This window comes from Varanus komodoensis, unplaced genomic scaffold (genome assembly GCF_004798865.1).
Source record: "Varanus komodoensis strain SLA01 unplaced genomic scaffold, ASM479886v1 scaffold50, whole genome shotgun sequence".
In the NCBI taxonomy this organism is placed as follows: Eukaryota; Metazoa; Chordata; class Lepidosauria; order Squamata; family Varanidae; genus Varanus; species Varanus komodoensis.
Window position 1 is genome coordinate 5,536,432 of NW_025336088.1, and position 21,834 is coordinate 5,558,265.

A 21,834-nucleotide genomic window follows, 5' to 3' on the forward strand; every position below is an offset into this window, starting at 1 on the left:
GATCACTGTCCCTAGAATGTGGAGAGATGTCATGGGCAGGGCTGAGTTGGGAGAAGAGGCTGAAGGTTCAGCATACAGTATAGTAGCAGGGGCTCTGAGTACGTGCAGAGTGTCTTTTTCTCTACCATTGAGTAGCTGCAGACGACTCCTGCTAGATCTGGAGTCAAACAGCAGAGTTGCTAAGGTAAGAATATATGGTGTCCGGTCACAGGCTGAAGTGCTGCAGTCGTCTTTTCATGGCACTCTCTTCTCTTCTGCCCCAAGATAGCTCAACTGCGGCACGAGATATCAATGCGGGATGACCTTCTGCACCTGTACACCAACAGCACCGAGGAGAGTGAGCCGGCCTCTGCCATCCCCACCCCGTGAGTATCTTTCTGCACTCGTCACTCCTCTGGGATGGTTGATCACCTCCCTTAAAGGTTGGGATGGTTGATCACCTCCTCCAAAGTCCCTTAAAGGGTGGGAGTGGACTGCCCACCCTCCCCCAGCGCCAGCTCTCGCGCAGTGGTGGGAAGGGGAGAAGCTGACCTCTGGACCACCAGACCCTCAGCCAGGATGCGGACAAACCCCGCAGTTGAGTGGGTGCATGAGAATATTCAGAGCAGGAGGTGAAAGCGTGCCCCGTATTTTGAGGTCTGCATTGCTGCACTTCTTCATATCTCTTGTTACTTATGGGGCTTAGGTGGAGGCCGTCCTAAATTCAGCCAGGCACAGTTGCTTCTTGTGGAAGCGAGATTAGAACTGAACCAGGAGGCTGAGAAAAGATGGCGTACCTTTTCTCTGTTTGCTTGGCTCCTGTAGCCACTCCATTTCACTTGTTGTTTCCATGCTGATAATTCCTGTTTGTGCATTAACAGCATCAAATGGGAAGGTGCAGTGGCCTTTCAATTCCTGCCCCTACGCAAATGTGTGTAGGCATAAAAAGGAAAGAAAAATGGCTGCATGTGTTGGCTAAAGGAAACAGCTGTGTCTGCCAGCAGTTTTGAGGTTTCTCATTGATAGTGGGGCCCCTGCTGGTGCATGGATTCCAACCATGTTACCCACAAAGGTTGGTCCTGCCTGCCCTTCTCTGGGGTGATCCGGACCATTACCCCATGTCACTCCCCAGGCAGCCTTGTGTATGAGGCGGGCTGTAACGCAAAGAGGCGGCATGCCCAAGGCTACCAGTGAGCTTCATGGTGGAACAGGGATTTGAACTTGGGTGGGACTGGTCCAAATTCAGTGCTCAAGCTGCAGCACCGCTCGCTTCCACTGAACGTCTGTGTTAAATTCCAGGGTGCAAAGCACTTGGCCATATGGTGTGAAAGAGTCCCTTCAAACATGTGCAGAGTGCCTTCTTGCACTCCCCCCCAGATTAGAGATCCCTCCAGCTTTACTCCACAATGAAATGGGATGGCTTCCAGGCAGAAACTTAATCTGTTGCTCTAAGAACGAAGCACCCATTCAAGAGACCGAACAGTCCCATGTAGCTATGCTCTCTTCCTCACGGCCTCACCTCTTCCCCGACAGGTTGCGAAGGAATGAATCTGCCCTCTCTTTGCAGCAGTGTTTCCAGTATGATGCCCTTCAGCAAAAGCTAAAAGCGCTGGAGGAGGAGAACCAGAAACTGCGCACAGAGGTGAGGACTGAGTGCCACTGTGCTGCATGCATGTATGGTGGTTATGAGGGTCGTGAGGGTCCCTGGCTGGCGGGCTTGGCCTTTGGGGGCTTTGGAGAGCCGGTGTGCTGGTGTCGTTAGAATGGTGGGCTGGGCCTCAGGAGATCTGGCTTCTAGTCCCTCTCGGCCACAGGAGCTTGCTGGGTGGCCTTGGGCTCTCAGCCGTAACCTTCTCACAGTGTTATTTGTGAGAACAAGATGGAGCGGAGGGAGCTGATTGCACTCGGGCAGTTGTGGCAATTAGGCTAAGGGCTCTGTGTGGCCCTGGGCTAGAGGTTGCCCAGCTTGGGTCTGTTGTTAAGTCCTAAAGTCATGCCCAACCCATCATGACCCCCATGGACAACACTCCTCCAGGCCTTCCTGTCCTCCACCATCCTTTGGAGTCCACCCAAGCTCATACAAACTGCTTCAATGACTCCATCTAGCCACCTCATCCTCTGCCGCCCCCTTCTTCTTTTGCCATCTATTGTTCCCAGCATCAGGATCTTCTCCAATGAGTCCTTCCTTCTCATTAGTGGCCAAAGTATTTGAGCTTTATCTTCAGTATCTGGCCCTCTAAAGGACAGTCAGGGTTGATCTCCTCTAGGACTGACCGGTTTGATCGCCTTGCGGTCCAAGGGACTCGCAGGAGTCTCCTCCAGCACCACAATTCAAAGGTCTCAATTCTTCGGCGCTCAGCCTTCCTTATGGTCCAGCTTTCACAGCCATACATTGCAACTGGGACAACCATAGCCTTGACTATATGCACTTTGGTCAGCAAGGGTCTAGATGGCTGCATTTAGTTCAGTGTGCCTGGATCAGTTTCTCAGTTGCTGCTCGTTTGGATTTACACTCCCATCCCCAACCACCTGTGGTGTCTATTTACTGTTCATTCAGGGTTTAATTAAGTTTGCTCAAAGGAATTGTAAGCACATGTCACAGCCCGTCTGCCTGTGCGTAGTGGCTGATGGGGACTGGGGCAAGCAGCTGCTGTGACACCCCTGTGGTGTCCCATGGGCAGCTCGCAGAATCACGGACTCGATGGACCCTTGTTCTGATTCACCACAGCAGCTCTTAGCTTCTTGGAAGGGCACGTCGTTCTTGGAAGTTGCAAGAGATGGTGACATTCGACCCTCCTGTGCTGGCTGCCTTTGGGGTCTGGATCAAATGTGGCAGTGAAGCAGATATCATCATCGCATCGCATTGCATATCTGTCCCACCATTTTCCTCCTATGAGGAAGCTGAGGCAGCTTACGTAGCTGCCTTTTCATCCTCGCAACAGCAGCCCATTGAGGGAGGTTAGGCTGAGAGTGAGGAACTGGCCCAAAGTCTTCCGGTGAGCTCCATGGCTGAGCGGGGACTGGAGCCCGAGTCTCCCGGGTCCCCAGTGCGGCGCTTCAACTGCCACAGCACGCTGGCTGCCAAACGTTGGAGGGGTTGTCCTGCTGCTCCGTGGCATGACTTCAAAGTGAAGGCCCATCGTGTGGATTGGCTTGTGTGGGCAGTGCCTCAAGACTGCAGGGCTGCCTCCAAGCTCTGGAGCACGGCAGCATGTTCATGTTCATTTGTTTTTCCGCCGCAGGTTACAAGCATTACCACGGAAATGTGTCACTATGAGGAGCAGGAGCAGAAGCTGATGATTGACTGTGTGGAACAGTTTTGTAGGTTCCAGTTTTGGTTTTATATACCTCTGGGGGGCACCAGGTTGAGGAGGGCTGATGTAGACAGATCCAGAACACAGGAGAAGGAGCATTTTTTCCATGTTATAACCAGCTTCTGTCTCACTTCTGATGAGCATATACATGAGCGTGTACATGATACATGAGCATATACACACCCCAAACTGCCTTTCTAATCCCAACCTTGACTCTAATCCTATCCTGCATGAGAAGATAGTAGCCATATTCTTCCAAGAACATTTCTAAGAATATGGGATTGCAGATATATGATGGAGATAACCTTAGAATGCACTGTGAAATGAATTAAATTTACAAATGCACCTGAAAGTTGGGGATGCTTGAAGAAATAAAGCAGCATTTTTGTGTAGGAGCATAGAGGATAGAACCAGAAGATGGGTTGTGCCCATTGCCTTTGGCTACAGTTTGCTTATGCAGAGCACACAGGTGCACACCATAGGCATGGCTGAGAAATTAACTCGATCAATTTTTTTGTTTTGGTTTTCCAAAATTCCCCAATTCATACTTCCTGACCTTTTGATGAGCTAAGGCAGTCATCTTCCAAAATCTGCATTTTTGTGAGCTTCCTGATGTAGTTTCCCTCGGAAAGGATGTGGTAGAACAAATGTACACATTAAGGGAAAACGCATGCAAAATGCACATAAAGAAGAAATGTGCACACAAGCCAGCATTCTAGCAATGTATAGTGTTTGGAAAGAATGTATAGGTTTTAAAGTACGCATGCAGCCAAACACACACTCAAAGCAGTACACATATTTGTCCAGATCATTTTTTAAAATGCAAGAAGTAATGGAATAAGCTTGGCCTCAAATATACTGACAATCTGGAGGAGTCGGAGATGGAGAGCTCTGTCTGTCCCTGTTGTCCGGTGTATCGCATGCAGCCGTATACTGCAGGGGGTAACCGTGTGGCAACTCCCTCCCACAGCCGATGCAAGCCGGGAGGTGGTCTCGCTCTCCGAGGAGCTCGCCCGCAAGGTGGATGATTCAGCCCGGCAACAGGAAGAAATCAGCCAGCTCCTCGCGCAAATTGTGGACCTCCAGCAGAAGTGCCGCACGGTAAGCAAAGGGCTGGTGGTGGAATTCGTCGTCAGGGCCCCGGCGTTGAGGATGTGGGTGGAGACGGGTGCTGCCTGTGGCCCCCCGTTCTTGCAGCTTGTTCAAGGAGCTGCCCCTGCTGTTCACAGGGACACGGGTCACCGTTTAGCACCGTCACAACAAAAGAAGGGCTGCCGCTGCCCCACGGGAGAGACATCCGCCTTGGGCTGTGCGCTTCAGGCACCCCAAAGAAGGCTGGAAATGGTTCATTTCAAAACCAGGCAACCCCAGGAATGTGTCATTTGGTTTTTCTACCTCGCTTTCTAAAAAAGAAAAAAAAAGAATACTAAGAGGAATAGCCAAACTGCTCATTTATATCCCAAGCGCTCTGAAAAAGATCCCAAACAAGGCAGAATTGGCATAGCAGAAAGCCCTGGAGACACTCCTGATAATGTTTGTTTGTTTAATTCCATTTCTATGCCGCCCCATAACCTGAAGGTTCTCTAGGTGCTTACAATACTAGAACACAAAACATCCATAAATTACAATAAAACAAGTATTAACCAGATAAAAGATAAAACAATAAAATAGTAGAACACCTCCGGTAAAATATACTCACACACACCAGCAACACAACCAACAAATTAACCAAAATTAGATTAAAAATCCATAAAATGTAGAAGTATTAAATAAATGTAAATTGATGTTACCTTTACTTTCCCCTCCAGTATGGCTTGGAAGTGGAGGAGCTGCAGCAGCATCTCAACGCAGCCAAGCAGGGGCAGCAGCAACTGCGGACAGAGGTATGTACCTTGAACAGCTGGTGGGAGATGGTGGCTGGCAGGGTTGGGTTGCATCTCCCCAGCAGGGAAAGGAGGGCAGAGAACTCTGGAGTGTCCTTACATGACCCCTGTGGATTCGGCAGCAGCCTTTCCTGGCCATTATCCACCTCCATATCTCGGTCACTGTAGCTTGGTGAGGGCACTGAGCCTTCTCTGGTGGAGGTGCCAAGCCTTGCCGCACAGAGCCACTGTTCCCAGAATCCTCTGGGGAAGGGTCTGATGCTTGGAGCCATCAATTCATAGCACTGATGTGTGCCTTGAAGCTAAAGTGCCCAGAAATTGTCTCTGTTATGGCTCCAGATGAGTCAGGTCAGTCTAAATGTCTAGATCAGTCTTCCCTGACCTGATACTTTCCAGATATGTTGGACTATAATTTCCTGCATTCCCCAGGCAGCCACGTATTCCGAATTTTAACCCATTTCAAAGCCAACCTGTCCCATGGGGAGCCCCTTGATTTTAGTCCGTCGTCTTCTCTTAATTCCTTGCCTTGGCTCTGTTAGATAGCGTGTGTCTGACTTTTCTTCCCCAGCTGCAAGACCTGCAGGAGAAATATGCAGAGTGCGGCGCAATGTTGCAGGAAGCCCAAGAGGAGATTAAAAACCTCCGAAACCGCAGCCTCCCCAACAGCACCATCCATCGCCACAGTTCTCCCACTTTCTTGCCCCTGGTAAGGGCAAAGCATCTTCGGAGGCAACTGGGCCGGGGTGAATACGCGCAATCCTGCACTGGTTTGTGCAAGAGGATATTTGTGTGTGTGTCCGTGCTTGGAGGGGTTCTATTGTCCTGCATCCCCCTTCACTGGGGGAGAGCGGACAGACAGCTTCCTTAATGTCCCTGTCCCTGCCCTGACACCGAATGCAAAATCTCATTTCAAGTTGCTAGTCCTTAAACGGAAGGAGGGAAAAGCTGGAAAAAGGGGCTTGCTTCAGTATGCAATTGGTGCTAGGGCATATCCAAGGGCTGAAATATGGGAGTTTGTTTCTCTGTCCCATGTGTGTAGGCGCTAGTAATAGTGTCTCAGAGCATGTGTAGAGTGGCCATTAAGTAACCACAACCTATCAGCCTGTCCCCTGCCTCCCCCAAGCTGAAATTCCAGGTGGGTCTAGAAATCAGTCACTGGTACTGAATATGCTGCTTCCGGTGGGGAAGTCACTGTTCTGTCCCCATCCTCACTTGAGAGATTTTATTTATTTATTTATTTATTTATTTATTTTTCGATTTATATCCTGCCTTTTTCCTACAAAGGGCTCAAGGCAGCTTACATCTCCTCCTCCATCTTATCCCCACAACAACATCCCTGTGAGGTAGGTTGGGCTGAGAATCTATGACTGGCCCAAAGCCACCCAGTTGGCTCCATGGCTGAGCGGGGACTAGAACCCAAATCGTCTGAGTCCCAGTCCCACGCTCTTAACCACTACACCACACTGGCAAGGCTTTGCAATGATTTTTTGGGAAGATTGGGAAAAGGAGGCGGAGAGATGACCATGCATTCCTGGTTCCCTTGCCTTTATTTGCTGATGGAAAATACCTGTCCATGTTTCTTACAGGATTCTCTGGCTGCAGAGATCAAAGGCACCATGAGGAAGGGGACGAACAGCTCTGCTTCTTCCGAGTACAAGTGAGTGGAGCGCAGGGTGGCGGGGCGGAGGGGTCGGACCTGAGACATCAGGAGAAAAATGGGCGAGAGTAAGAAGCTGCCAAAGGACCGTGTTGATGGAGGCACGCCCGTCCCTGGGGCAAGAAATAAACCGAGAAAGAAAGCTCAGAATCAAGTGAATCTGCGGTGGCGCCCCGATTGTGGAATTTGCTCCCCAGAGAGGCTCTCCTGCCGCCATCACTTTATTCTCTTCGGCGCCAGGCTAAAACTTTTTTTATCTTCCCAATGTTTTAAGATTTGATTGTTTTAATAGGGCTTTTATTGCTGTTTGGAAATTTTATTAGGACACTGCATTTTATTTTATATTGTCTTACTGTTAAACCATCCCAAGACCAAAGTAAGGGGCAGTCTAGAAAAGTTTTAAATAAATAAATTTGGAGGTGGGCTGAGGGCAATGCTGAGTGGGAAGATACTGTCATCTCGAGATGCAGGGGAATGGGCTTCAAGACTGAGGGGAATGGGCTTCAAGACTGGGGGTGCAGCTTCAATTTTTGGAGGGCTTATGAACTGTACATAGTGGGGGCTTAAATTCAGGGCAACTCTGCCTCATTGGGCAGGTAGTATTTGCTTTGATGATGGGCGGATCATTTTCCCTCTCTCTCTCTGCCAGCGCTCTATTTGCTGCCACTAAAACCAGCTTCCATTTTGCTTGTCTTCAGAGGCTACCGGAGGATCTTTGAAACAGTGAAGGCTGTCAAGCAGGCGGCAAAAGCCAAGTCGTGGGCAGAATCGCCACTGACCCTCCCTCCCGGCTCTCCCAAGCCTTCCTCGCTGGGCTGCAGCCGCATCAGCACCCCCCACAGCAGCTACTACGGTTCAGACAGCCCCCCTGCGGGAGCACTGGAGGTGCAGGATGGCCAGGCCACCGAAGGGCTGGATGATGCCCGGTGAGTACCTCCAGGATACGGTGTGTGAGGCCCATGGGTGGCCTGGGCTTGCCTGTAAGATGGTGTTTGCCAACTGCAGTTCCTAAGACCCCCCTGAAATTCCTGGAGGGGGACATCTGGTGGGCACCAGATGAGGGAAGTCTGCCTTCCAGCCTGAGGTGGAGCTATAGAAATAGGAACAGCTTTGGGGCCTCATGATTCATGGATCTTTTTGTTCTGCTGGGCCTTTTGTGAAAAAAGGGAAGGGTCCCTCGTGTCCTGAAATAGCAGAAGGTTGGACCCAATGGCCTTAAGGCCCCTTCCAACGTTGCTATTTTCTGATTTGAAATCCATAACCTTGCCTCCCCACCCTGTACTTAGGAGGCTCTGAGGAGATCTTTGGGGCTGTGAAGCCCATAAAACCAGTTAACTAAAAATGGAGGGGGGAAATCTCCCCATAATATAAGGCTATTTCTCTGGGGAGGCCAAAGAGGGACATTTCAGCCTGAGCCAGCTCCACGACAACAGCTGCTTTCCTATTATAGGAGGAGACACAGTTTTCCTGGCAAAACCTGTTCACTGGGTCCTTCTTGTGCCCTTCCTTCTGAGCTGCCAGAACATTTGAAAACCAAATTGTGTGCTTGACTTTGAGCTGTCAGGCAGAACTGACCTGTCAGCCTCCTGACCTGCCTTCCTCCTGGGACTCTTTTATGACCCAGGCAGCTTCTGCCTCCACTGCAGTATTTCTGAATACCGGCCTCAGTGTGACGGCTTGGAAGACAGCTCCTACTCTTGCTGGAACGAAGCTAGAATACACAGCATCGTGCGTGCTCGTTGCTTGGCACCCTCCTCTTCCACCTCCTCCCCCCCTCCCCAAAATCAGACTTCAGACTGCCAGCTCCTTAGGCCAGGGACCCATTTGTAAAGTGCTCTATGCGCTGAGCGGGGGACTGTGTGACTCACGCAATATCTGCTTTGGTTTATGTAGCCAGGGTGAGCCTGGTACATCGGGCATCCCAGGCCAGCATGACTTGGAAGCTGCCCTCCAGTGCTTGTCTGCTCGCCAGGAGAACCACAGCACTGAGCGATCGTTCTTTGAGGTGGAGCGTGAGCGCAAGCTGAGGCACCTGGCTCGGGATGCCGAGGACTCCAGCGGGTTCCTCACCCCCAACGAGAGCATCACGTCTACTGGCACCAACTATTCCGGCAGCTCTGGAGGGTCCGGCTTTTCTCTGAGCTCTTTCTCCTACTTCCCTGATAAGCTTCAAATCATCAAGCCTCTGGAAGGTTAGTGGGAGAAGGGAGCCAGGAAGCAAGGGCTCGATCAGGGAGGCATGCAGTCTCTCAGATACTCGCAGCATTGACTCTGAGGTGCCATGCAATTTAGATTGCATGAGCACGGAAATGAAAAGCTAATGATTTTTGTAAATGCGCTTCAGTTAGAAAAAGAGGAGGGTGGGGGAGGAAGGAAAAATCCAGTTCTTAACAGGATCCCTGTGATCCCCAACAGACTCTGGAAAGGGGTGGGGAAACTAACTGGTTGGAAGAAGACCCTATGTGCTTGGATCAGCATGAGAAAAAAATACTGTGTCTCCAGTTTTAATAGCGGGGAGAGAACTTGTACATTTGGTATCAAAAGTTGGAGAAACGCTGGCACCAGATCAGGTTAACCGTCCTCCCTGTGCTCCGTGTCTGTGGGCTGGAGGCAAAACTTGCCCCATGTGCGGGGAGACTGCAGTGTGCAGAGGTTGTGCACTTGATCTTGTACCCTGGACTAGATTTCTCTAAATCCAAATATTCGCGCTCATCAGTGCTGAATATAGGCCATGCACTGGCTGAAGCACGGCTGTTGGATGCTCTTAGGAGGGAAAGTGCACCTCTGGCCAGTTTGCACACCTGCTGTTCTGCTCGTTCAGCATAAAACCTGCGGAGGAAAGCCATGCAGACTTCTTCCCTTCTTTCAAATCAGGTATTCATGCCTCTAGCCCAGTACTGGCTGCTCCAGCCTTCTCCAACCTGGTGTCCTCCGAACCAACTGGAATACAGCTCCCAGCATGTGCAGCCTGCCATGGCTAAGGAATATTGGAAGTTGTTTCCAGCACATCTGGAGGCTGCCTGGTCAGGGAGGGGGAAGCTGGTCCACCCTGTCTGGCAATATCTTTACTGGAGCTCAGGCAGCAAGAGGGGTCTTTCCTCTCACATGCTAACAGAGCCCGTTCACTGGAGAGAGCTCATTTTTCCCTCCCTGCAGAGGCTGGCCTGCACCTGCACATGGGCAGTGGCCCATCCAGCCCAGGACCTGCGGCATAGAAGTGGTGGATGCACGCGCTTGTGGCAGCTTCATTTTTCAGTGCCTCTCCTCTTGCAGCAGGCTAATGCATTGCCGCCCGGTTGGCAATTCTTAGTCTGCGTCTGCTCCAGGCCCCAAAGTCTGGTCTTGCTGCAGTTTGGCACCCCTATTTTTACTAAACCGCTTTAAGCATTTTTTCCATGCGGAACAAGCAACACCCGTGGCTTTTCTCCCTCTCAGGCTCCATGACCCTCCACCACTGGCAGCAGCTTGCCCAGCCTCACTTGGCAGGGATCTTGGACCCTCGGCCTGGCGTGCTCACCAAAGATTTCCGGCAGCTTGACACGGACCTGGAGGAGGTCTACAACCTTAATGACCTAGAGGAAGATGAAGTGGATGTGACCTCGTTCCCTGCCCTCTCTACCTCAACGCCATCCAAAGCCAAGGGTGGCCCTAGTGGTGAGTGGGGGAAGGCCCATGCTTCACACAATACTAAATGCAAGGGCCGGGCTGAACCCTGGCAGAATCCATCCCTCCAGAATCCACAGGCTTCCTCTCGTGCTCAGCCCCCTCCTGCAAAGCGGGAGCCGAAAGGAAGTCTGTGAATGCTCACGGACCCCTGGTTGTGCCACCCAACACCTTCTCCAGCCGCCATTCCCAGCAGCCAGTCTTTCCCCCTGCTTGCTGTTGCAGCAGTGGCAGGCACGGAAATCCGGCTCAGTTCCTAGCAAGTGCCCTGGGACCCTTGGGCCTGCTTGCCAGAAAAGCGGGCCAGAGTCCAGGAAGCCAGAACCAGGGAATCCAGCAGATTTTCTGCCCGAAACAGATTCCTCGCATATCCCTCCCTGACACCAGTGAGCGTGGCAGTCCTGGACTGTACGAAGAACCAAGCTTCTGTCACCAGACTCCCAATGGTTTGGAAGCATGCAAGTTCACTTCCTCGAGCCCCACACAATTTTCCCTTGAAGTCGGATGGCAGCCACTTTGTGGAGCAATTCCAGATGGAGCTTGCCTGTCCTAGTGAGGGGCAGGTCGGAGGGACAGGGCCACTCGCTAGCTGGCAGCTGCGGTGTGTGATTGTTACTTGCCCTGCCTCCACTGGGAATGGCAACAGTGAGAGGAAGGATCGCTTTAGCGCCCTGAGTTCTGCAAATGGGATAAGTGGAAATGAAACATAGTGTTTTTGGTGAGATACTTCTTACCGTTGGCAATACTGCCATAGTCCCCAGCTTTCTTGCAATGTATGAAGTAGTTCCTCATCCATGAGGTTATGTTCCTAGATTAAGATTAAACCTTTTTCCTTACCAAATAAGATTCATAAGCCATGAATTCTGGACTCCCAGGAGTATTCTTTCAAATTTGAGCATGTTAGCAAATAGTGGGGCGAGTAGGGTAGGAACAGAATTCAGGAAGGAATAGAAGTAACCTGTTCAAGGCTATTCTTTTCCTTTTTTAATACCTTGTAACTGTAGTGGGAGTATGAACAAGCAGGTCTCTTTAGCTGTGCTGGCTGATGGCTTTTGACTCAGACTTGCCCTCCACGAGTGTTTCTAACCGAGCTGTCCCAAACCTGGCACTCTCCAAATCTCTTGAGGCACAACTTCCACCATTCCTGACCTGCTGGTCAGGTCTCCCTGATGGGAGGTGAACTTCAAGACATCTGAAGGGTACCAGGTTGAGGAAGACTAATGCAAGCAATAATTTAGAATTGGTAGCCATTGCTGCAGCTTTTCTGAAAGGGAGTGGCCTCCATTAGAGCCATGAGATGGAAGTGCATGAGATGAGTTTCAGGAGAGGCACAACCTTGGTTTGGTTCTCAGGACTGCCATGCAGGGCTGGGCAACCCAGCCCCTTCCAGATAGTGCTGGACTACAGCTCTCATCATCCCTGACCCCGTGGTTCTGTTGTCTGGGACTAATGAGAATTGCAGTTCGAGACTGCGTGTGCTTACCCCTGTGTGCAGGAATCAGCTAGCAATACTGCCATAAAACACAGTCATGGGTTGAGCATCTCTGGACGTGTGGCAGGGACCCTTCTGGCAGTTGCTTTCTAGCACTAAGCTTGTTCTGCAGATCAGCTCAAAAGAAATGGAAGGGCTTGGGTGGGATGAGGAGCACTTATTCCCTTACTTGCGTTTACAAACCCTTTTCCTCCCCGCTTCCCCGTTAGATATCCAGGCACATGTCTCTGTCCATCCACATGTTTTCCCGACCCACTCATTAACCCTTCATTTTCCTGTCCGTTTCAGTCTTCCACTCCGTTAACAATCTGCCCCAGACCCCGCCTACTTTCACCATCACCACCTGTTGCATCTTGCACCCTAGCAATGAGGTCACCATGGTGACACCCAGGTAAGCATCCTGTGGTCCTTTCCTCTAGTTTTCCGCCCTGGCTTCCGCTCCCCCATCATCGCTGTAAGAGGATTTCCCTGTTTGTGTGTGGTGCTGTTTTTAAGCGATCTCCTTGCATCCCCCGCCCCCACATTCCATTTTGGGTTCTGACTTCTAGGTACTGCTGCTGCTATGGGCATCTCCTGCAACCCCAGGTGCATTGATGGGGTCTCTGAAGTAAGAAACGCCTTCCTTGCCTTTCTTCTCTCTCTTCTGCTTGGGGATAGCTGGGCAGAGAACAGGCTCCTGAGCAATGCTGACCTGAAAAAAGGGGCTGCCACACTGAGTGATGACCACATGGAAGAGCAGGGCCTGAGCCAGGAAACCCAAATTTCAGGAACCCCAAGGCTGCCAGAGTGATCTCACAGGAAAAACGTTCTGGGACTTGAGCCTGTTGTGGAGCTTCGGGCTGTCAGACAAAGAGGCTATCCTGAAATCCACAGTGGTGAAGGGCTCTTTCTTCTTGGTGAAGGAAAAATACTCCTTGCATGCTCAAAGGCACTCTTGCTTCATGCCTTTGCAGCTGCACTTGAGTCCTGGGTTTTGGTCTGGTCCACATGAAGCCCTCAGTGAGAGAGGTTGAATGAGCTGTCCCCTGCCCTGATTAGCAAGCAGCAAGACACTTTCCTTTGCTTTTTTGTAGTGCTCACTCAGTTTTTAAAATGTTTGACTGATGCCCTGCCCTAAGGGTTCCTTGTTGTAAACTGTCCTGAGGCACCAGAAATAAAAAATAAAATTCCTGGTGGCCAGGGGTGATTTTTGGCAAAGTGGTTGGGTTCCTTCCCTGTCTCCTAGAGGATTCATAACATCAGAATAAAAGACAGCAGGAGGAAGAGAAAAGGCTTAGAGATATTGTCCTTAAGAGGAAAATATTGCCTACCAGTTATTGCCCATGGCCTCAAACACACTTCATTCATAAACTGGCACATTGGCCAAAAGAACAGGAGAAAGGACTGCCATCATCTCCTCTCTCCAGCCTTAATTTTAATTTAAAAATTAAGAAATCATGGTACAGTTGTATTTTTAATTTTATTTTTTAAATGTCAGAAACAGAGCTGTGCTTCAAGGTAGAGGAAAAGCTTTAGTTTTTTGATTATTTTGTACTGACTTGTAATTCCCCTCCCCACACCAGACAGACAAACAACCAAAAACCCAGGCCCTCCCAGTGCACTTGTGGGCCTTGGTGGTGGGAATAGGCAGCTGTATCCAGTTCTCTTGAGTTTAACCCACTAAGCTTTTCTCAAGCCAGGCTTTACTGCTAACCCATCTGCTTTCCTGCAGCTTAACAGGCACTAACATCATGGCGTCGGCTTTGGGTGCTGTCTTGCGGGGCGGGTGCAATGCCTCCCGCCTGGTGGTGCTGGGTGGGAAGGGAGGAATGGGCAGCCAGCCATCCTGATAAGCCAACAGCAGTTTTATTGCCAGGGCAGCTTTTGCCTAGAGCTGATTTCTCCAATTGGGTGTCCTCCAGATACACATGAGTACAACTCTCATCATCCCCAGCCGGGGCAGCAACTGATCTGGTCTGAGCTAGAAAAATGTGCTCAATTGGTGGCAGGATGTGTGCAGGAGAAGCAGCAATGGGGGCTGCGTTGTCTCCAGGCCAACCTATCTCTGCCTCCCCGGCCCCTCCTCCACTTTTTCGTTCACTGCCAGGACAACAGCCATGCATTCTGCAAGTCCCATCCTGATCCCAGTCAGTGGCAAGCAATTCAAGGATTCGGAAGCAGGAGACAGTGTGATCTATTGCCGTCGGAGGCCAGGCCAACACAGTGGCCGGCCTGGGGAGAACAGTCCACTCCACTAGCCATGTCCCCCTAGTGTCCATGGGGCCTAGTCCCCCACGCCAGCAAGGAGGTGCAGCTACACCGCGGCCTTATTGGCACTCCTGGCACGACATGGATTCTCTTGCCATGCTAGCTGCAGGTACAAATAACGGAGGGCAGTCTTCCCTGACCTGTGCCTTCTACATGTTTTCTAGAACTCCCAGCATTCCTGAGCATTTTCTAGAACTCCCAGCATTCCTAAGCGTGCTGAGTGGGACTGAGAGGGATGGGTGTCCAGAAATCCCTCCCTCTCTTAATGTGCAAAGTTCATCTGGTCAAGTGCTAGTGAAATTATTGTCCGGGTGAATTGGACCTTAGTGGGTTGCATCGGTCTGCCTCCAACCCTGCCAGCTGTAGCCCCCATCCCATTCTGTGCAATGACTCGAATCTCCTAGTTCATGTCCTGGACTGTCAACCTATTCATACGTACTCCAACGGACTTATCCTTTGAGGACATTGTCACAGAGAGCCTAAAATAGCTCCAAATTTCATCCACCTGCCATTTACAGTTTTGTTTGGTTTTATAAATGAAAACATGCCCAAGGCACAAAAGTATCTCAGAATAGAAATATTAGCTTGGGGTACTTACATACCCCAGATGATAGGCCCCAAACAAAGGAACTAAAGAAGGTTCAAGATCATCTTGGTCATCTGTTAAAGCTAAAACTTCCAGCAAATAGAATTAAAATCTACTGAAGGAAAGCTTCAATTTATTTGATTTATATCCTGCCATTTTTCGTTTCTAAAAACCCACTGTGACTTATCATTCTTCTGCTGCTCTCAATATTATCTCCACAACAACCACCCTGTGAGGTAGGTTGGGCTGAGAGGTCCCAAGTCATCCAGTTGGCTCCGTGGTTGAGTGGGGACTAGAACCCAGATCGCCTGAGTCCCAGTCCTGCGCTCTTAACCACTACACCACACTGGGAAGGCTTTGCAATGATTTCTTAAAAATTAGTAGGCCAAACTATGGCCTACTAAAAGGTCAGTAGGTCACTGTTATGCAGATTTTATTGTTTTGCATAGCCTCAGGAAGGGCTGAATCCTGAATTATGTGTACTTTCTGAGAGCTGAAAGCCAGTTTTACATTGAGTGCAACCTCCTGGTGGAACAATTCAGCCAGAGCAAAGGCTCCTCAGATGCAGCAGTGTTCTTGCCTGAGGTGCCTTCAGCTGGGGTTCAGGAATGACCCTAATTGGGATTAATGCTAGTTTTTTTCCTGAGGCAGGAAGGCAAAGCCTGGGACACATTAAGTCAAGGTGGGGCTGCCTCTGTTGGGTCCCCAGTGATCCAGTAGCATGTGCCTTTGTACTCCTGTGTGCAGCAAGGGCTACTCCAGAGTAAACCAAAAGATGGTTCCTAGATGGACAACCACTTGTGAGTAGAAGGGGCAATGCCAGCCAGCAGGCAGTCCACATGTTCAGGGTTCCCCCATGGATCTTCCAGTGAGCCACCGTGACTGCCCAGACGGCACACTAGAATGTGCTGTTGCACACATTTGTGAAAACACAGCGGGAACACTGCTTGCGGGGCTGTGTGCAGTTCAGCACCAAACACAAATGCTGCAGCGCCTCCTGTAGTATCTCTTGGAACTGACGTTTTTCACCCTTGTCTTCTGTCCTCGTGTCCGCCCCTTCCTCCTCCTCAGTCTTTATAATACAGTTGTGCCCTCTTGTGGGCCCTGTGCGGGGCTGAGCCCCCAGCCCCCTCCCCCGTGTCCCCTGCAGGAGCAGCCCAGCCGTCCAGAGGCCGAGCAGCCAGAGCGGTGCGCATCTCCCCGGGGACTGGTTTCTCTGCTGACCGAGCGAGGCATTTCGGCATGGAGCGGAGCAGGCGCAGCGGCGAGGGCAGCGGCTCTGACTCGGTATGCCGGGGGCTCGGGCAGCCTGTTTGGGCTGTCTCCGTCCCTGGCTTTGCTGTGGTGCTACCGCCGGGATGCCCCAGCTGAGTGGGCCTTGGGATCTTGCCCACCGCAGCGGAGGAAATCTGAGGAGGGGCAAAAGAGCATCTTCAGTTTGAACTTGGTAGAGAAACTTCGGCGCCTGGGGCTGGACACGGTGGTGGCCAGAGGGGAAGCTTCCTATGCGACCGCCCGCCTGCAGGAGCTTCACCAGAGGAAGACGTCTGCGTCCTGACACACAGTTGGCTTTCTCCATGGGCGAGAAGGAAACGGGGTCCTGATGACCTGCTTTCTGAACAGTTGGACAAGGCATCTGTGTGGCTGCAACTTTGGACTAATTTTTCAGGGGACCCACAGGGCTAGTGGGGACTCTACCTCCAACCATTTTCTCTCTCCTGCCTCCTGTGGATCAGGACGTGGGGTGTCTTTGTTTTGATGTTGGCATGTTTACCTTGCAGGTAAACTGTCAAGGCTACCTTCAGCCTCCCTCCTGGGAAAGCTGGGAGTTCTGGTTCCATGGCCCAAGGGACCCACTGGAGCCTGAGCGGTTGGTGCACTTTTGCAAAACTGCAGTCCCCAGACTTCCTCGGAGAGGGGCCAGAGCAAGGAGCCAAGTCAACGAATCTGCTTTTTGGCCAGTGTCGTTCTGGATTTCTTCTTCTGCCTTCTGCAGTCCTTTATTCTGACACAAGTGCAGCGGACACAGCCATACGGGGGAGCAGACATGGGCTGCAAAGGAGGGCGACACGACAACCTCAGTTCTCGCAGCCGAGGGGCAGAGCTTGGTGTGGGGGAGGCTGAATGTTGGAATTGCCTGCAGAGGTGCAGGTTGGCGGGATGGCCAAGAGGCATGATCTGTTTTCGCAAAAGCTCCTCTGTGGGGGAGACCATGCCTTCCGTCCCCTCCTGCTCATTGTCTTCCCTGTTTATTCCCATAAGAAATGTACCTGACTTCAATAAAACTTCTGGAGGGAGGGGGGAGTGTGTAATCTCTTGCACTTGAAAGACAATTTGTGGGACAAGCAGGGATGTGGGTAGGATGCTGGCTTTTTTGTGTAGGTGATTGGTGAGGGGTGTTCTTTTTGTCCACTGCTCTTTCACCATCAACTTTCTTAGCTGTGGGCAAATACCGCTGGGGTGTTTTGTCTCTGTACCTTGCTGAGGCCTCACGCTTAAGGACACAACCCCCATTTATTGAGAAAGGGGATAAAGAAAGGCTGACCAGGCTCCAGTCGAGTCCATATTACACTTTCAGACCAACTTCATGTCACTTTCCTTCTCTGCTGCTTAGTCACCAAGATCTTGCTTGCCCCTGACATCCTGAGCTTTTCCTTTTGGAGCAGGCAAAACTCTCCTCTTGTAGTCATTGAGTTGTTGTTGAGTATTTCCTGCACTTTATACCGCCCTCCCAAAAAAAAAAAACCATCCACAGTGGAAGTTTTAATATTGGGTAGCCCTCCCTCACATCGTCTGAATCTGTGTGCATGTTCCATTTGCGAAGAGAAGCTAGAGCACGCTGCTCTGGCACCGCCCGTCTGACTTGGACCAAATTTTCATTTGGTATCTATGGATGCACTGCTTTTCTGTCTCCTTTTGAAAAGGATGCCCATCTCGTCCCATTTATAAATGTTAAATTAATGCCTCTTCCCACCCTGCTTCCTTGGTGGGCCTGCCTGGATCGCCACTCTTTTCACGATCCGTAGTATATTTTCTGCACAAATAGCCATTTCCACACTTGCTCCTGAAGCTTCCCTCTTTCGAATCACCAACTTTGACACTTCCATACATGTTCCCTTCCTGTGTCTCCTTTGGTGAAATAAACATTGTATGACTGTTGCCCTAAGCTTTGTCTTTGGTAGTGTTTTTTTTAACCAACAGTCAAGTGCTGTCATTGCTCTTCCTCCTTTCCCTTTTCAGGACATGCTTGGGTCTAATTTTCCCAAGTGGCATAATCACAGAATCATGGTAGGAAACCATTTCAGCCTGTAGGTGTGAGTAACGGGCAGTTGACAAGGTAACACAGACTGAAACGAAACTATAGCAACAGTTCGAGTTCCCAAATGAACATAAGGAGCAACCAATGGAAAGGGAATAAAGGCAGACCAGGCCATCACAGAGATGGCAGAGGGCCAGAGTTTCTCCATCTGTTTGCATTTATGCTCCTGTATATCATATGATAACAATCGAGGGAAAAGTAGAAGTGAAGAATGTGGCTTACTCTTGCCTGGCTGGCTGTCGGAGCTGGTTGCGTGTTTCAGGGCTCCTCTCCTTCCACCACCATCACCTTTGATGGCATAACGAATAGGTTGTTTCTGCTGCCTCTTCCTTGTTCCATGCATAATTATTTGGGGCACATCATGAAGAATGTGTGCATGGTCATGTATGGAGCTAAGGCTGCAATGTTGAGTTGGCCGATGAGTTAGACCAGTGGGCTAGAAATCTTTTTGACTGCTCACCTCAGCTGATGTTAATGCAAACACTTTTAAAAGCTGCAATTGGAGGGGCCCTCATGGAGGACTTTTTCTGGGAAGAAAAGCCTCTCTCAAAGCAGTGCCTGTTGCAACATCGGCGTGCATCATTGAGAAGCAGACAGCTGCATGGCGATGAAGCTAGTTGCACATAGCTCCTGTTTGAAATCAATGGTATTGTTACTGGTGGGTCAGGATTGCCATGTGGGTTTGCTTCTGACTCCTGAAATGGTTAATTCTTCAGACTTCTGGCTTTCAGTAGAGCTGTGTGGTGTTGCCCTGAGAGGCAACCCCTCTGAAAGGCCTGGCAATAGAAAACAGTAGATGTTTGCTAGCATTCTGAGGATGTGTTTCAGTGGAAGTTGGGTTGAGCCCAGGAGGCATAGGCGATGGGCAGAGATGTCTCCCCTTTCTTCCACTAGACCAGGGGAGGAGATAAATGAGGTCTGTGTTTGTGTAGCAGAGACTCAGTGGCTTGGTTCAGTGTTAACCAACTTGGTTATAGTATTAACCCATACTCAGGGATCAAGTGTGGGTTTTAATCATATTAAGTTCCCTTGGTTTGAACACAATTGTGCTAATAAGCCACGGCTTGTTGACTACCAATGAAGAGGATCAATAGTTTGTTGTTGGGTTACGAACTGTGGGTTGTTCACCATGGCTTGTTATCTCAGCTGAGTTCAGATGACACAATAACCCACATCTCAACAACAACCTACAGTTTAATGCCAACTCATGTTACAGCACTTGATTGTGGTTCTGTTGCCTGAACCTAGTCAGTCTATGCTGGAAATGGATCTGTAAAAGAGGTAAGAGAGCTAACTTGGCTCTCCCCTAACAAATAGAAGCCATTGTAGAACAATTCAATCTCTTCCTCTGTGATGGATTTTCAATAGTAAGTAAAAGGCAGAAGAAGCCATGGGAAAACATGGCAGAATGACAAATAGGTGACAATGACATCTGGCACTCCCAGAAAATTGCATGAGTGAAGTGGGGCAATTGCCATATAAAGTGCCTCTGGTGGAAGCACTTCATACACTTTGTATCACTGAAATGCCATGGAGCTCCTAAGGAAACAATCCTGGAAAAGCACTGTAATTCCTAGGACATCTCAGCTTAGTAGTGGAGTATTAAGTGTGTAACAACGCCATCACTGACTTGTCCAGCTGATGTGAAAGGGATTTAAGTGCATTTAATTTGGGCCATTCTCAATCCAACCCAGGACATGTCTTTTCTTTTCTTTCTTTCCCACCAGAACTGTGTCTATATGCAGTTAGGATCCCATGAGGTCTTGTATACACGAACTGTTTCCATGTATAACAGGAGAGGTTTGCCCGCTGCTGGAAACCTCGTTGCAGCAGTGCTGAGAAATGCCTTCCAGCCCCAGAGCCAAATTCCGTTTCCTCTTGGGGTGCATCCCAGTGGCAAGTGGGCCTCAAGGCAAAAGGGACCAGAAAGACAAGCAATGGCAGCATGTTGTAGGTTAAAGCTTTTCCTGCCAGTAATGACTCCTTTGGAGAGGCAATGCAACCTTTTAGAATAGGAAAATGGCACCAAAGCCAGAAAACTACCAAACTGTTGATGGCTGGGGGCAAAGTTCAGTCTGGAGGAGGGGCCTGGTCCTCTAGGACCTCCAAAGAGTTGGCTTTTGTCCCTGGGATGGAGGTTCTGTAGGAGGGGAAGCTTGCTTGGAGTTGTGGGCTCTGTATCCAAAGAAGGTGCTCTGTTCTGCTTGTGAGTTCCCCATAGGACCACTGTGGGGACAGAATGCCGGGCCAGATAGCCTTTGGTCTGATCCAGTACAGCTGCTTCCGGGTGCTTATGGGTAGGGTGGAGGGAGGGAGGCCTTTTTCAACTCTCATCTATAGGATGACAGCCCTGTATGGAAACTGCAAAACTGCATTTGCCCTGATGATGGCAGCTTCAGTCCCAGAGGAGAGTTTGGCTTCATATTCTTAGCTTTCCACAGTAGAACCTTTGCCTGCAGGAAGCCTCATTATTCCCTCCCTCCCTCGTTGGGTAATGGAATAAGACTGCTGCAAGGAGCCGTGCGTCGTTCCAAGATGTGTGCACGGCACTCCACAGAATGCAGGATGGGGTGCTGCTTACAGCCTAACATTCGGTGCAAGGCAATCAGAGGAAGGGAAGTGGAGGGATCAGTAAATAGGGACATGATATAGTTGGTTTAACAGCACATGTTTAGGCTTACGTACACCATGGCTTTCTATTTCTTAGGCTCCATAACCTTAGGCTATAATTTTACCAACATAAAAATGCACTTTAAAACATCATAAAACCAACAGTAGCCTACCTTTCCTACCCCGCAAGAGAGCAAGGAACTGCCTGCTGCACAGTTTTCCAGGTGATTGTCTGACTCAGTAGGTTCATAAGGAAGGAAATATCTTGACCCTGAATCATTTAGAGGTGTGTTACATACTTACCTTGTGCAACTTTTCTAGTTCTTTTGGACTTGTGGGAGGAAGGAGGAATTATGGGAGTTGAGGCCCACAGCATCTGGAGGGTGGAGAAAGTTGGCTAACTGCATGGTGCTTTACATAACACATGAGGATAGGCCTCCATCCTGAGGAGCTTACGGCTGAAAATACGATTCAAGAGAAACAGAGAAAAGGCAGGCAGGCAGGCATACACAGGGCAATAATATACAGCCAGAGTGGAATCAAGAGGCTTGGAAGAGAAGTCCACCCTTCTGCCTCATGCAAGAAATCCAAAGCTAAAGGACCCCTTGCAGGTGGCTGTCATCCAGTCTCTGGTTGAAGGTCTCGGGGAAGAGAGTCCACCAACCCACCAGGTTAGATAATTCACAGCTGAAGGACGTGGGGAGCCAAACGCCTCACTGGAAAGGTTGGATTGGAGGTGCTTGTAGAAATCAGCTTGGTTTTGTAGACTGAGGGGTTACAATAGCAGCAGTACAATCTTCCACTCAGACTCAAGATTACACAAGGTCTGCCACCGTGTGAAATATATGCAGCAGCTGACTGTGGAGAGAAAATGTCCTGCCAGGCCAGAAAAGGAGAAATATTTGTGTCTGTCTATCTGCCCATTCATGCATCTGTCTGTCCATGTCCACTTTGGCCTAGGCAGTGCAATAAAGAGTTGCGGCTGGATGATGTCTCCGCTACAATACAGAATAAATGAATGGAAAAATGAAACCTGGAGGGTGCAATTACTCTATCTGTCCACCAAATGGCTGCAGAGATACAC

General features: G+C 50.0%; 1 protein-coding gene across 1 annotated transcript in view; it reads left to right on the forward strand.

Annotated features, from left to right (window-relative positions):
• HAP1 (huntingtin associated protein 1) overlaps nucleotides 1-16,379 on the forward strand; it is a 44,800-nt gene extending 28,421 nt beyond the window's left edge. Inside the window, exons 6-17 of the mRNA XM_044447007.1 lie at nucleotides 265-365; nucleotides 1,513-1,621; nucleotides 3,222-3,300; nucleotides 4,264-4,394; nucleotides 5,102-5,176; nucleotides 5,745-5,882; nucleotides 6,763-6,833; nucleotides 7,532-7,759; nucleotides 8,727-9,025; nucleotides 10,269-10,487; nucleotides 12,259-12,379; nucleotides 15,893-16,379. Of these exons, the coding sequence (XP_044302942.1) occupies nucleotides 265-365; nucleotides 1,513-1,621; nucleotides 3,222-3,300; nucleotides 4,264-4,394; nucleotides 5,102-5,176; nucleotides 5,745-5,882; nucleotides 6,763-6,833; nucleotides 7,532-7,759; nucleotides 8,727-9,025; nucleotides 10,269-10,487; nucleotides 12,259-12,379; nucleotides 15,893-16,379 (2,058 nt within the window). The remainder of the gene's footprint in view (nucleotides 1-264; nucleotides 366-1,512; nucleotides 1,622-3,221; nucleotides 3,301-4,263; nucleotides 4,395-5,101; nucleotides 5,177-5,744; nucleotides 5,883-6,762; nucleotides 6,834-7,531; nucleotides 7,760-8,726; nucleotides 9,026-10,268; nucleotides 10,488-12,258; nucleotides 12,380-15,892) is intronic.
• Nucleotides 16,380-21,834: the final 5,455 nt, after the last annotated feature.